This window comes from Vespula vulgaris, chromosome 2 (assembly GCF_905475345.1).
Source record: "Vespula vulgaris chromosome 2, iyVesVulg1.1, whole genome shotgun sequence".
Classification (NCBI taxonomy): Eukaryota; Metazoa; Arthropoda; class Insecta; order Hymenoptera; family Vespidae; genus Vespula; species Vespula vulgaris.
In genome coordinates this window covers 2,545,884-2,562,069 of record NC_066587.1, presented here as the reverse complement: position 1 = coordinate 2,562,069, position 16,186 = coordinate 2,545,884, and the positions used below count along the sequence as shown (strand labels likewise).

Here is a 16,186-nt window from a genome sequence, read left to right as displayed (position 1 = left end):
AAAAAACCAAAAACTCCTTTTCTATTTCGAGATTATATCTATCGAATGTTTGTCCAGCTCGGACCGTTGTGTAATTCGTGTTACAACGTTCGTAAAACTTTTTGCATGCATATCTCATCTTTCTCTCTCTCTCTCTCTCCCTTTCTCTCTCGTAGAAAATCCAATGGGAGTTTCTCTCTCTCGTCTCTCTCTTTCTTTCTCTCTCTCTCTCGTAGTAATTTGCGATCGCATACGTTCAATAATCGTTCATCGATGGATCGTATCGTTCAACGACACGCGAAAGCTTTTGGATCGAAAATTTTTCAAATATTTTTCTACTCTCTTCGTTCTCCCCTATTTTCGAACGTTTTCAAAATGTTAACAATGTACATTCGTGCATTCTCTTCTCCGATGTCGTTCAATGAAATGAGATACCATTCAACGATTATGGTTTATCGTCAATTTTTCTAGCTCTCTCTTTCTCTCCCGCTCTCTCTCTCTCTCTCTCTCTCTCTCTCTCTCTCTATCTCTTTCGCCATTTGTATTTTTAACTCAATGGTATTAAGAAAAAGAAAACAAAGAAAGAAAAAAAAAATTAAAAAATGAAATTAAACGAACGATGATCGATTTGTCCAACGAAACTAATTGCTCTTTTTTCTCCCTCCCTTCCCCCTCTTTTCCACACTGTTGCAGGCGTTCATTGTCAGAGTATGTTGCACGGTAGTAGCGGGAAAAACGGTGGTGATAGCAGCTACCAACAAAACAGTTTAGAAGACTCATCACGTTCCGGCCCGTATTTCGACAAGTCGGCCTCGAAGAACGTGACGGCGCTTCTAGGAAAGACGACGTACCTCAATTGTCGTGTAAAAAACTTGGGCAACAAAACGGTGAGTTTCTTTCTTTGTCTCTTTCTTTTTTATTTTTTATTTATTTTCTTTTTTTTTTTTTAGTTTTCACCGAGTTAGCTTGGAACATCATACCCGGGTAGTAGTAAATACAAAGGATCGTATAAAATAAACGTGTGACGTATACTCTATTTCCTGTGTGTCATTTTATTTCGAACTTTTTCAATAAACATTTTCTGCGATATTCCGATATTTCTGTATCGCGTGTGAATTATTTAATGATTTTATTTATAGATCGAAAAGACTAAGGTCAATATTTCTATTGGTTCGAATAAAAAATTTGTGAAACATCTCTAACTCGTGAAATAATCATTACAATTGCTCGCGTCATATTTTCTTTGAAAAAGCATTTGTAGGATATTCTGATAACGTTCATCTATTATTTCAAGATTTTATTCGTCAAACATTTCGAACTCGTAAAATAATAATTAGAATCACTTCTGTCACATTTTCTTCGAAGAATATTTATAAGATGTTATCTTGGTATCGCCTATGAATTATTTCTAGATTTTATACTTACATTAAAACGTTAATACGTCTAAAGATACGATTTCTATTGTTTGAAATGAAAAATTTCACGAACTTTTCGATCTCGTAAAATAATAATTACAATCACTCGCGTCACATTTTCTTCGAAGAACATGTACAGGATATTCTAGTATCCTCTATGTATTATTACATGATTTTATTCGTACATTAAAAGATCTAAGGATACGATTTCTATTGTTTGAAATGAAAAATTTGACGAACTTTTCGATCTCATAAAATAATAATTACTATTACTCGCGTCACATTTTCTTCGAAGAACACTTGTAGAATATTCTGGTATCACGTATAATACAAACATTTCGAACTCGTAAAATAATAATTACAATCGCTCGCATAACATTTACTCCAATGTACATTTATAGGATATTCTGGTACCACGTAGGAATTATTTCAAGACTTTATTCGTACATTAAAACGTCTAAGGATACGATTTTTATCGTTCGGAATTAACAATTTCTCAAATATTTCAAACTCGTAAAATAATGATTATATCTTACGTAATATTTTCTCCAAAGAAAATTTATAAAGTATTTTTATATCACCTATGAATTATTTCAAAATTTTATTTATTACATTGGAATATTTAAATCAACGATTTCTATTGTTTAAAATTACAAATTTGTCAAACGTTTCAAACCCGTAAAATAATAATTATTATTATTTCTCGCTTCACATAAACGTTCTTTTTTTCCAAAGAATACTTATTGAATATTCTGATATCGAGTATGAATTATTTCAAGATTTTATTCATCCATTGAAACGTTCTATAGGACTACCATTGTTTCAAATTCGAAATTCGTCAAACATCTCGAACACGTAAAATAATAATTAGAATTGCTCGCGTCACTCGGTCCGTACTCTATTGCAGGGAGAACATCCTCATGTAATAATTAACCCCTTGAGCAGTAGAAATGTACATTTACGTCATACCTTAACCGGTCTGCTGCAGTATGAGAGTACGTGGATATACACACATATATCTACGTGCATACATTTGAAGTTTTCCGCCGAAGCGATATTACCATTAATGTATATTTAATCTTGCTATTTTGACAGATTACTATTTGCTCATTCGCTCGTTTCACATAATATCATTCCTTAGTTCTATTCCATTTTGGAAGTTAATTTGTCTGCTGACATACACCTATGCACATGTACACGCATATATTATACATATATATATATATATATATATATATATATATCGACTACTATCAAAAAGAACAATTGTTATCCAAAAAAAGAAAAAAGAAAAAGAAAAAGAAAACAACAACAAAGAAGACTCATCCACGTTTCAGTTTGTATTTCGACAAGTCAGCCACCTCAAAGCTACTATGAAAACTCACTACTCAAAGGATTAATATCACATACTCTCGTTCCTAACTCTTCGTATACTTTCTGCCTGTAATAAGAACGACGTGAGAGAGGAAAATCCATTCTTTGAAATGACGCAAAGAGCACACGGATTACGAACAGAGAAACGTACTGTGGGAAGTTACGAAAGAGAAATTATAATCGACGTTGGAGAAAAAAGGGTAAAGTAGAAGAAGAGGACGAAGAAGAGGAGGAATAGTGAAGGAAAGAGAGAAGAGAGAAGGGTATTAAAAATAATAAAAAAAATAAATAAATAAAAAAATCAAAAAAATTATACAAAATTAGAGAACTAGAAAAAAGAAGAGGGTAGGTGAAATTATAGTGACGTGTCCATTATGAGAACCGTATACACATAAATGTTCATCTTCCTATATATATATGCACGTATGTATGTATACATACATACATATATATATATATATATATATATATATATATCTTTTCTTCTTTTTTTCTCGTGGCAGCACCGAACGCTGCAAAATATCGAGTGTCAATATTTTAAGCGACACAATGGAACGAGGGAGGACAACCCGCTGTCTCGAGCAAAACCGTAGGGGGTGCATCATCGCGAAAGTGCACTCGGCCCCTGCCCAACCCCTCGACTCTCGATTCCAACCCCTCTGTCACTCGACAATACCATCGAACGAAGGTACAGGTGCTTTCAATATATAATGTTTGGCCGTTGCGGATCTCGGACAATTATTGCCGCATGTTGCACACGCATGTTGAAATAGAAAGAGAAAGAGAGAGTCTATATTCTCTCTTTTTCACTCTCTCTCTCTCTCTCCCTCTCTCTCTCTCTTTCTCTCTCTCTCTCTGTGCTTTCACGTTTCGAGTGAAAAAAAAACTAATGAATAAATGAAGGTAAAAACGCATGGTTAAAAAAATACGCCCTGCAACGTGCTATGCGTATTTTTTTCCTGTTTCTTTTTCCTTTTTTTTCTCTCTCTTTTTTTATTTTTGTCGAAATGTTAAAATTGCAAAATGTGTAGGTATGAATTATATAATGTTTTTACATGTTTCACCCTTTTTTGAAATTCTCTTCCAACATATATGTATATATGTATATATATATATATATATATATATATATATAATTAATTAGAAGATTGTTAATTTATAGAAATATAATAATTCGTAAGTGTAAAGTTAATTTGAAATTTATTTGAATCGTTTTATAATGTTAGATAGCGATCATATAAGATGTTACAAGAGTCGTTTCAACTTAAGTAAATAAACAGGAGTGACTAATTGTAACTACTGTTAAAGATGATCGAAGTAGAACGCTAAGCTATCTATTGTGTCTCGCAGTCATACCAAAATTTGTCTTACTTTAGGCGCGTACGACACTTACGAGAACGATAAATCTTATATGACAAGAGACAGGATACTAGATTCCAACCGATAAAAAGCGATTTCTCACGACCTATCTTAATCTTAAAGTTAAATCATATTTCATACAAGTGGTGATGCCAGGGAAGGAAGCAAACAAAAAATAAGAAAAAAGAAAAAAATGATAAAAGAAGAAAAAAATTACAAAAGAAAAAGAAAAAGAAAAAGAAAAAGAAAACGTAGTGTCATTATTTTCATGTAAGCAGTTAGATTTTATCATTTCTGTTTTTTTGTTTTTCTCTTTCTTTTTTTTTTTTGTTGCTTTACTTTTAATCGTCATAGGGATCTCGTCATAAAAAAGTCGATTCTTCTTTGAATATATTTTTACTTATTTATTTATTTTTTTTGTCGAAAATTACATTTCTTTTTATACTGATTCGGAAAAATATTTTGTTTTTCTTTTTTTTCTTTGTTATGAATGAAACACATTGTTTTATCGAAAATATCGAAAATGGTCTTCGATCAATAGCGTTGAGTTAATCTTTCTGTGTTTTCGAATTAAAATCAGTAAAGATAAAGGATATTAGCGTTAAAAAAATCGATCGATGAATATCGTTTGTAAGATAATCTTTCATAGTAAAATATCGGAATAATATTTCGTCGTCTTTTCCAATGCGATATCTGGGTGTATCGACTGGACACAAACGTTGAAAGAAATATGGAGACAGAAATAAAGGAGTACATAGAGATGAACGGGGATATGAGAAAGAAAGAGAGTAAAAGAGAGAGAGAGAGAGAGAGAGAGAGAGAGAGACGAAGAAAAAGCAAAGAAGCAAGAAGAAGAATGAAAAGTCGATTCACATGCGGACAACCGAACACTTTACGGACTTGAGTGCACTCGATAAGGAAAATACGCAAAAGGAGTTTCATCTTCGATAAGCTTGTTTCGTTTAACGCATAAATCGAGAAAATGGAACCTTTATTCGGCTTGTCCATTTCAATCGAGTGTATCTAATCCGATTTTTACATTGAACAGTAATGTCAACATTAAAATTGTTTGAACTATTTTAAATCTTTTTAAAATATAACACCGATATCGTTTTCTTTAGAATCGAATACAAATTGTATTTGAAAATAAATTGAAATAAAATACTTTCGTTATCTAACACGACGAGTTTCGCTAATCGATTAATTTCGCTACTCGATAAGACGATTAATTAATCGTCTTTGTTAAAATAGACTTCGGCAGATTTTACATATTTAAAATGTTTTCATTATCCTACATGCTAAATAAATAATTCATATTAATTTGTTTTATTATTTAAATTATCGAAGAAAGATTTTTATCGATTGATCGTTGTATAAAGAAGGAAAAAGAAAAAAGAAAAAAGAAAGATACGATTGTTAGGAGGATGAAAAAAAATTTTGATAACCGATCTATCGATAATAAAAATTCTTTAGTGCTTAACGATTATAATCTCTCAACAGAGGAATAAAAATAGTAAACAACAAATACAAAATTAAAAGTCGTATTGAAGTATTCGTTGCCTCGAAGGCTGAACGACGTGACAAGCATGAAGATCGAAAGAATAGACCTGGCCAGTAAAGAAAAAGAAAGAAAGAAGAAAAAAGAAAAAATGAGAGAGAAAGAGAGAGAAAAAGAGAGAGAGAGAGAGAGAGATCCTTCGTTCCCAGACTGCGGATGTGAAACTTTTCGTCAATAATTACAAGTAGAGCGTGGCCATTAAAGGCGGGGAAATCGTTCGAAGGTATTCTGAGTTTCGTATCGTATTCGAAGCACGTGTATACGTAAAGAAAAAAAAAAAAAGAAAAGAAAAAAATGGAGAGAGAAACAGAGAGGGAGAGAGAGGGAGAGAGAGAGAGAGAGAGGAGAAATGTGTGAGTTACTCGTGGAGAAACAAGAACACCTGAAGCAACAAAAAATCTTCGGATAAAAAAAAGAATCATATGTAGAGAAATAATACCTTGTTTAAACAGTTGTTTATTATTAAACGATATGCTGTGTAAAAGAGATATATTCCCACCTTGCCCTCTCTCCGTTTTTTTCTTTTTTAACCATTAATTATATCATTTTAATTAACGAAAAATTAAATATAAACGTAAGCGTGATATCATTTTAAATATTCTTCTTAGTTATCGTGAGAGAAAGAAATTTACGTGACTTATTAAATCGAATTATTTATTTATTTATTTATATTATTTTATTTTACGTTTACCTCTAATCACGATATACCCACTATTTATTGTATAAAATATCTTTTTTTCTTATTATATAAAATTACTCGTGTAATATAAAATTGCTCGATTTAACCGAGGAATTTATGTTGTATAACAAATCGAATTATTTATTTATCTCTTTCTTTTTTTCTATTTATTTATTTTACTTTATTCTTTAGGACGATACATATCCCATTTATTACACGCACATACATATCTATATTGTATAAGATTATTCGATTCATCTTTTACTTATTATTACATACATACATACATATATCACATATATAAGTATAATACATACACATTTATTCCTTCGGTCGAACGATCGAAGATATCGAAGAGTATAAAGAACGAACGGACAAACGGAGTTAGATAGCTACGTAAAAATTTGCGATCGGTGCTTGAAAACGAATTCAAAGTACTCTAGTACTCGATCGTGCGAAAGGGGTGGAAAAGAAAAAAAAAAGAAGAGTAAGAGAGTAAGAGAGAAAGAGAAAGAGAAAGAAACCGAGATAGAAAAAGAGAAAGAGATCAAAGTGTCGGGCTTTCCTGGTTCACATCTCACGCGCGCGCGCGTACATACACATACACACACACGCCAAACCAGAGCAGGAATATAACACATATATACGTACATATACATAGAAGAACGTGAACACACACTTTTTCTTTCCTCACTCTACCGTTCTGGAATCCATGGAACGACGATAGGGCTGTTGTTATATAAGAAGACGACGGAATCCTTTGTAGCACTGTGGAAGCCTGTAATGAGCACGTAAAGGACGGTTTCTCAGAGTTACCTTCTCGTAAGTGAAATTTCAGACGGCTAGAATTTTCTTCAAACTCCAAAGAGCAATTTGAACCTAATTCTTTATTATATTTAGAAGAAGAAAAAGTAGATAAAAAAGAAGAAGGAAAAAAGAATGAATAGCGAAGTAGAAGTATGAATATATGTTCTATACGTATAATACGTAAGTATATACGTAAGTAGATAGACAAAGGGCCAAGTAGGGTGGGATATGTAGGGTCTCATTAAATAACGACGAACATGTGACGTCACTTAATGATCTCCAACCTGACCAAAACCCTGACACCACAGTAGAGCGAGTTCGCAAAGTCTTTTTCGAGAGATTTTTACTTATTTTTTATTTTGTAATTTTTTAAATTTTATCCCTACTCTCTATCCCTCTATCGTCCCCTCTCCCCTCAGTTCATCCTTCTTTTCCCTTTTTCTCCGCACCCTGTTCCTTTCTTTTCTTTTTTTTTTTTTTATTTTTTTCTCTATCGCTTTCTCATGCCCGGTTTTCCGACGGCATCGATACCGACGATAAAATACGTTGGCTGCTTCTCTTTATTTGTTATCCAGGCGACCTGACGTTAACACGATAGAGATATATCGATGTGTGTATATGTGTGTGTGTATGTGCGTGCATGTGCGTGCGTGCGTATACGACTATGGATATATTTGTGTGAACGAATATCTTCTATACTTATAGCTTCTTCTATACGTATAGTTTATCTCTTTGTTCATGTGTGTCATGTGTGTGTGTGTGTGTTGTGTATATGTCCGTGTCCGTAACTGAGCCGTTCGAAAGGTCACGACATGTGCAGAGTTCCAAGAGAACGTTTCTACTATTGAAGTGCAGCGACCGACATCGACGTACCAACGATCTGATATTTCTCTTTGGGCGTAAAAAACTGAACGTATTTTCCGTGCGGTAGTAATAAGGGAGGAAAGAGAGAGAGAGAGAGAGAAGGCAAGAGGAAGAAGGAAATAGAGAAAGAAAGAGAAGATATAAAAGCAGCTACAAAATTTCCCAAGTATCTAACGCCGTGAGAACATACCTTTTTTTTTCTCTTTTTTCACTTTTTTCTATTTCTTTTTTTTTCCTTTTTTTTTCTTTTTATTCTTTTTTCCCTTTACACCGATGCTATTCGAGAGAAAGAATTATTTATACGATCGTTATCAAGGAAGGAGAAAAAAGAAGAAGGAGAATAAGAAGAGAAAGGATGAATAGGTTAAGATATATTATGAAATGATTGGAATTTAAAGAAAAAAGAATAGAAAAAAGAAAAGAAGGAAAGAGGAGAAAGAATAAGAAATTCAAGCAATAAATTAAACCGGTTAGATCGATTAAGAATACTATTTACATTTCATTTAACACTGATAATAAGAGATCGTTAAGGGCGGGATGGGATGGCTGCGAAGGGAAAAGGTTCTTTAATAGATTGAAATAAAACATTTGAATTTTGATTAGTAAAAATATATATATACATATATAACTATACATACGTAGATGTGGTATTAATGGTAATAATGAAACTTTATTATTCGGAATCAATCGTATTCGTAGAAGAAGAAAATGTTGAAAGCTCTTTCCTAATTAGCTACGAGGATTCGTTGTCATAATTTTATTTTCATGAAATATTCCCGTCGTGTGCCCGAACGTAAACGAAACGTTAAGGACGTACTTTCTGTCAGACGTATTCGTTATTATTCATCGTTCGTTTCGTCTAAGATAATTGTGGTTCATTTTATAAATGACTTAACATAGGGAAACCGAGAAAAAGGTTTGCCAAATTATATACTACTACTTTCTTCGAAGAGGAACGCTTCGCGAGTGGCTACGTGCCGAATATTAAAGAAGTTCGAAATAAAAGAGAGTGGATATAGAACGAGCTAAGGCAGCCAGACAGACAGATAGACAGACAGACAAGTAGAGATAGATAAAGATAGAGAGAGGGATAAAAGAATATGCAGATGCGAGTATCGTAATCGAATGAAAGAACGTGACGAGATATATAAATACTTCGACTTTTATCCGTAGTTTAATTTCTATTTGCGTTAAGACCGATAGGATTACTTACCCTTCTTTTTTTCTTTTTTTTTTTCTTTTCTATTCCTTCGATATCAAGCAGTTAGTTTTTTTCTCTCTCTTTCTTTGTCTCTGTATCCATCTTTGTTCCTTTGTATGCGTTATTATCCATCCATCTAGCCATCTATCTATCTCTCTTTTTTTCGTTCTCTCTTTTTCACTTCTTGCAACTATTCGAAAATCCAATGGGCCAAATTGACTCCTCGACTTGTCGAAAGTCCTAACAAGTCTCACGAGTATCTCTTCGGTATGCTACCTTGCTCTTCATTAATTCTCTATTGTAGTATCCTCTCTCTTTCTCCCTCTCTCTCTCTCTTTTTTCTTTCTTTCTTTCTTTCTGTTTCTTAACCCTCACCACTATACATCGTTTGTATGTACTACAACGTCTTAGCTGACTTCGCTATCTCGCTAGACGGTCAACTCGTCTTTCCAAGTCCAACCGCGCAATTCTTTTCTTTTTCAAACCCTCTCTCTCTCTCTCTCTCTCTCTCTGTCTGTCTGTCTATCTATCTATCTATCTATCTATCTCTCTATCTCCCTTTACGCCATTGTTAGGCGTCACACGCAAGCGAGCTATCAACGTGATGGGAAAACGGAATAGGAATGGACAGACTCGATCGAGAGACGAAAAGATAGAGAGGATCGAGAAACGATTTTCTATTGCAGTTCCGTCGTACTTACTTCGGGTTTACCTAAGCGAGAGGAGAAGAACTTCGACCTATATTCCTTTTCGCCAACGAATAATCTCATTCGTCTATTTTCGACCTTTCCCGCGTCTTGTATTTTTTACTTCGTTATTCGACCAAAAACAACGAAGGAATTTTTTTTCTTTTCTTTTTTTTCTTTTTTGCTTTCTTTTTTTTCGAAAGGATAGCTTGACCCGGTATCCTCCTTTTCTTAGAATCAATGAGATTACTTCGTTCGTCGATTCGAACCAAGTCGGAGAAATAAATATTTATCATTTATCTGGACTTTTTCATCAGATCTACGGATTAATTTAGGTGAAAGAAGAAGGAAAGGTAAAGAAAAAGAAATGAAAGAAAGAAAGAACAAACGAAGAAATAATCCTTCGCGAACGTAAGTTAACGACGAGTGATTTTGTTCGAAAAATTTCATTGTTTTCATTCACGACATTTAGGCACAGAATTAAGCGATTTCATTATCATGGTTATTTCTGTTCCTCCAGACGATGTAATTCGTTTTATCTTGATAAAACAATTCAACTTTCAGCACGCTCACGTTTCGCTTATCGCTAGCCAGAACGTTAGCCAGACTGTTATTTTTATTTTCAAGAATATGCTGGATTCGTCGGATTTCACCCTAATAAATCCAATTCTGCTTACGTACTTCGTGTCCAATTTTAGACGCGTGACCACAACCTCCTTTCTTCGAATGTTCCAACCCTACCTGTATGCACACACTAAAGTTTCAAGCCTAATCGTGATATACATAAGGCGCTTTAAACAAAATCGATCCCTCTTTAAAACCTATTTACTCGTTACTACGTTATTCGTAATATTTTCTACAAAAATTGTTTCAACGAAATCCTATTCAATGAAATACGTTCGCTGGGTAATGTTCGTTGATAAGACGAAATATCGTTCGATAGGAATGAAAAAGAAATAATACGAAATTCCATGTGTAATATCTAAACGAATAGGCAACTGTTTTCCAAAAGATTTAATATCGGTATTTGGTTCGATACGAAAAAAAAAAGGAAAAAAAGAAAGAATCGAACGCAACGAAATTTTTGCAAAACTTTTTTCCAAATTAACTGGATATGAATCTTGAATTCTTCCTTTTTTATTTTATTCGTTTCTCTTTTGTCGTTTTCTTCTTTCTTTAACTCGATCAATAATCAATCCAAATAAATTGGATTTATTAACAATTATTATAAGATTTTCGTTCGATACGAACGTTTTCGAACATCGAACAATTTCGTTTGTTATATCTACTTGTGTCCGGTTATTCGATGTTACCTACGTGATACTTGTCTCTAAATGGACTCTTGTTAGTCCACTTAATACTCCTATCCGAGAGATGGTTTAGAGATCGACAACGACGAGAGGAATGAAGAGGAAAGAGGAGAGTAAAGGAGCGATGAAGAGAGGAGAGGAGAGGAGGACGGTCAGAAGAAGCAACGGAGCTTAACGTAAAGACCAACGCCTCGAAGAAATTACTCCGGGAAGATGGTCGTAAAGTAAGGAAAAGTTTATTACAAAAGGGAGAGAGAGAGAGAGAGAGAGAGAGGTGCGAAAACGAGCCACCGAATGGCTGAACAATTTTGCCCAGGAAAGATTAGAGAGAGAGAGAGAGAGAGAGAGAGAGAGAGAGTGAAGTCATCGTTAACGTGAAATAAGTCTCTAATGCGACCTAAAAAGAAATAGGAAAGAGATGAAAAAAAAAGAAAAAGAAAAGGAAGAGATAACGAAGAAATAAATAATACAATATAAATTATAATACAATTATACCATAAAATATAATATAATCTTTAATTGTACATATATATTACTATATAATTTTTGGTAATATAATTTTATTTGTAAATATAAATTATAATATAATCTTTGATTTTAATATAATATAATTTTGACGCGACAAAATAAATAATCATAGTATATCATGTGTGTGTATGTATGTGTATGTATATATATATATATATATATATATATATATATATATATATACACATCGATCGGAAACTTTTTCGATTTTCGTTTTCAATTTGACATTATCGGTTTATTTTCCTCATCGAAATATCACCCATCCAATTATCCTTAATTCTATTTATATAGCTTATCAATTATAATTCTCACCTAAATTCATAATCTCTCTTTCCTTCTCTTTTTTCTTTCTTTATTTCCTTTCTTCTTTATATTCATTAATCGAGGGAAAAAAAAGGTTACGAATATTAGATATTTGGATCGATAATAATTGTACGCAGACGAAATGGGAAATCGGAACAGTTCGGATAATGAATGGAAATATTTTTTATTATTTATATACACACACACATGCATATACTCATAGACCATATTCTGATTAAGCCAATATACAACTTTGTTACATTATAATCTCTTCCTTTCTCTTTTTATCAATGTATCAATCTATCTCTTTCTTCTCTCTATCTATTTTTTTCTTCTCTTTCTCTCTCTCTCTCTTTATATTTAGAACTACTCGATTTTCCACAAACCAGCTCGGATTCATGTCGAGGCCAACGAGAGAGAGCACAGAACCACGACCATCGAACGAATATTCGCTCTTCTCACGTACATACACGACTCGTCGAAAACGTGTCTTTCATGTTTGCGTCAGCGGCGCGTATATCCGCGCTTGGTATTTCCTCATGAATAGCAAACTAAATTCATCGACATAGAGAGAGAAAGAGAGAGAGAAAGGAGAGAGAGAGAGAGAGAGAGAGATATGCTTGATTCATCGTGGCTAGTAGTGACGGGGTGGAAGGGTGAAGAATGAAAGGAGGGGTGAGTAAAAATAGGAAAAAAGGAAGGGAAGATAAAAGGAAAAGAAGAAAAAAATTGGATCGATGTATAATCTCTTAATGGAGAAAATAATAACTCCATGGTTTGCATATATGTATTTTTCCTGTTTTTCTTTTTTTTACGAATGCGAGAGACATAATTAAATTAATATTAAATCGATACATATATGATACGTATGTATGTATGTATATATGTATGTATATATGTAGGTTTTCTCTATTGGAAACTTTATCGTATTTGCTATTTCCTCGTTGGAAATTAATATTGTTAAAGGTATAAAAGTTTATTATACTTCTTGAATATATACTTACGTTGAGATATATTGAGATATTAATCAGGTCAATGATTTCGATTTGATCGTAAAATTGAATATATGTACGTAAGTATTCTGATGATCTCTAAATAATGATATACTTAGCGAAGTATTCCTAAATTCGACTCTATGATTATACAAAATTCCAGAAAGACAGAGAGAGAGAGAGAGAGAGAGAGAGAGAGTGAGAGAGAGAGAGAAAGACAAAGACAGAGACAGAGAGAAATTCCTAACATTAAGTTAGCTCTGATTTCGTTGGTATGTCACTCCTAAATGCAGGTACATATTTCCTATACACATACATATATTTCGACAATTTCGACATCAGGCAAGCAATGGTAAAAAAAAAATTGGATGAAGGAATAAATCGTATAATTGTCAGAAGATTGAGAGTCAAGGTAAAGAAATGGAACGATAAATCCAAATTTAATCTATTCTTTTCCTTTCTTCTTTTCCTTTCTTCTTTTCCTTTTTTTTATTTTATTTTATTTTTTTTATCCTTTCTTCGATCCTTCTCTATATACTAGTGTGAGGGGTTTAACGATTGTGTTACAATCATAATATCCGAAAAGAAACATATATTTTCGATTTCTCATTTTCGTCGATACTCGTCGATTTCTTCGAATTGCATCTTTGCACTAAGCTTGAAGAAACTAACAAGCCATGTTTTCGGCTACTAGTCCGCCAATCGTTTCTCAGCGTACTACTTGACACTTATTGGCATTGCTGTGTTTCGTAGAATCTGTGAAAAAGAAAAGAAAGAAAGTGCGAATCCATTCGATATTATTGCAAGAATCGTTCGTTCGATTGATCGATCGATATGTTATTCGTCGAAAGCAAAGAAAACACATTCGTAAGAAAACTCAAGTGGAATAATTGTTAAAGAGATTGACAAAGAAAAAATTAAGTCGTATTAAATGAAATTAAATCAAATCAAATGAAATTAAATTAAATTAAAACAAATCAAATTCAATTCAATTCAATTCAATTCAATTCAATTAAAATTCTACTAAACGTTTTGGCAGAAAGTTACACGAATAGAGAAATAGAAAGGATTCTAACAGTTTCGCCTAATTCCGTCATTGCAATTCGACTTCTTTGTTCGGATAAACGTTGAACGGTACCAAGTTATCAAGCAACCTACCTACCTACCTATCTACCTAGACAACCTACCTACCTATCTACCTAGCTAGCTAGCTACCTAGCTACGTAGCTACGTAGCTACCTACCTACCTACTACTTACCTTTTCCGTTTCTTTCACGAAACTACTTCGATCTTACCGGTGTTATTGCAAACGGCGTTCCAACACAGCAGGCGCAATATCGAGCAAGAGCCGTTTGAAAATTCATCGAATCTCTTTACGGAAATTGGAGAGACAGGACAGAAAAAGGAAGGAACGCGCATAAACGCGCAACGAGAAAGAAAGAGACAGAAAGAGAGAAAAGAGAGAGAGAGAGAGAGTAGGTCATTGAAAGGGTACAGGTAATATCGACTGAGCAGGAAGGAAAAGGAGAAGCTAAAAAGGGGATAAAGTAAGCATTTAATAAGAAGGAAGAAGAGATGGTAAAGCTTTAAGAGAAGAAACCTCCAATAGAGAAAGAGAGAAGACTGTTGCAATCGAAAAATAAGAAAAAAGAAGAAGAAGAAGGAGATGAAGGAGAAGAAGTGAGACGGAAAATAACCCCCTGTAAAATAGGTCGGTTGTTGAGAAGAATAAGAGAGATAAAGATAGAGAGATATAGAAAGAGAAAGAGAGAGAATCAGAATCAGAATTTTCCTTGTGAATCATGTGCAAGCATACTATATACGGAATAAAAATAAAAGGAAATAGAACAAGAAAGGGAGGAGTGATAGGGAGGACAATAAAAAGATAAAAGAAAAAGAACAAGAAATAGTAGAGATAGAAACTAGACGAGATAGCAAGAGTCGGACGAAATTTCCTGATAGTGCTAACTATTGCGCGAACATAAAAGAATCTCTTCTATTCCCGGACACCTAGCTTCAGCCATCATCGCTCTGGGGTTACGGAAACGAAAACGTAGTACGACCGAAAGACGTTTAGATCGAATCTTGAGACGGTCGATTCCACCTACGATCATACCTTCGTCTCGAATAAGAGAGCGCGAACGAGAGTTACTTTAGGATTTTATGGTGAATCCTTCATCGTACGAATTCTCCTAACCTTTTCTCTGAGATTTTCACGCTGTTGAAACAGTTTTCTGGAAGATGATTACCAAAGAATTTTCTCTCTTTATTTCTCTTTCTCTCTCTCTCTCTGTTTCTTTTTCTTTTTCTCTCTTTCTTTTTATCTATCTATCTATCTATCTATCTATTTATCTATCTATCTATTTGTCTATCTGTCTCTTTCTTTCATGTTTCGCGTTCTTTCTACGAATAACCAGCCACGGCACATTTATCCCTAGAAAAAGTAGGACGACAGTTCTTTGTAATACTCCTGTGAATCTCTCTCTCTCTTTCTCTCTTCCCTCTCTCTGTCTCTTTCTCTTTTTCTTCCTCTTTGTTTTTATCTTGTTCTTTTTCTTTCTTTCTTTTTCTCTTTCCTTTTTTCTTTTCTTTCTTCTATTTATAATCGATATCACTTTTCGAAAGACATTCTTGTCAGAGGTAAGCCCAAACATTGTATTTATCGAGATATACTTATATATTTTTAACTGATCCTGACGAAACGATTTTCTACAAACGTAGATTAATATATTTATAGGAAAATAAATACTCGGCCCTTTTTTATCGCGGATTATTAATAAATATTTTCGATTTTTTATGATCATTTCTATGGAATTTTAATACGTTCGTCAGATAATTTTGAAAAAATACCAGGATATTTATATATATATATATATATATATATATATATATATATATGCAGAGAAATTAATTTTTTTCGATTTTTGAAAATGGTTACTTAATTTTTCTAACAAATTATATTTTTCTAATAAATTATATCGATACAAAATTGATTTTAAGACGTAAACAAATATTTTTAATCAATTTATCAACAAGGAGAATTTTAATGCGCGAGATGATCATTAAGATAAAAAACTCAAATTTATTTTATTCAATTATTGACAATCGATAATCGATTTTTTTTATAATGA

General features: G+C 33.2%; 1 protein-coding gene across 3 annotated transcripts in view; it reads left to right on the top strand.

Annotated features, from left to right (window-relative positions):
* The window catches only part of LOC127072856 (zwei Ig domain protein zig-8-like), a 315,596-nt gene that overhangs the window by 183,085 nt on the left and 116,325 nt on the right, over positions 1–16,186 (top strand). For all 3 annotated transcript variants that reach the window (XM_051013673.1, XM_051013672.1, XM_051013674.1), the window contains one exon: positions 673–866. In XM_051013673.1, coding sequence (XP_050869630.1) covers positions 673–866 — 194 coding nt within the window. The remainder of the gene's footprint in view (positions 1–672; positions 867–16,186) is intronic.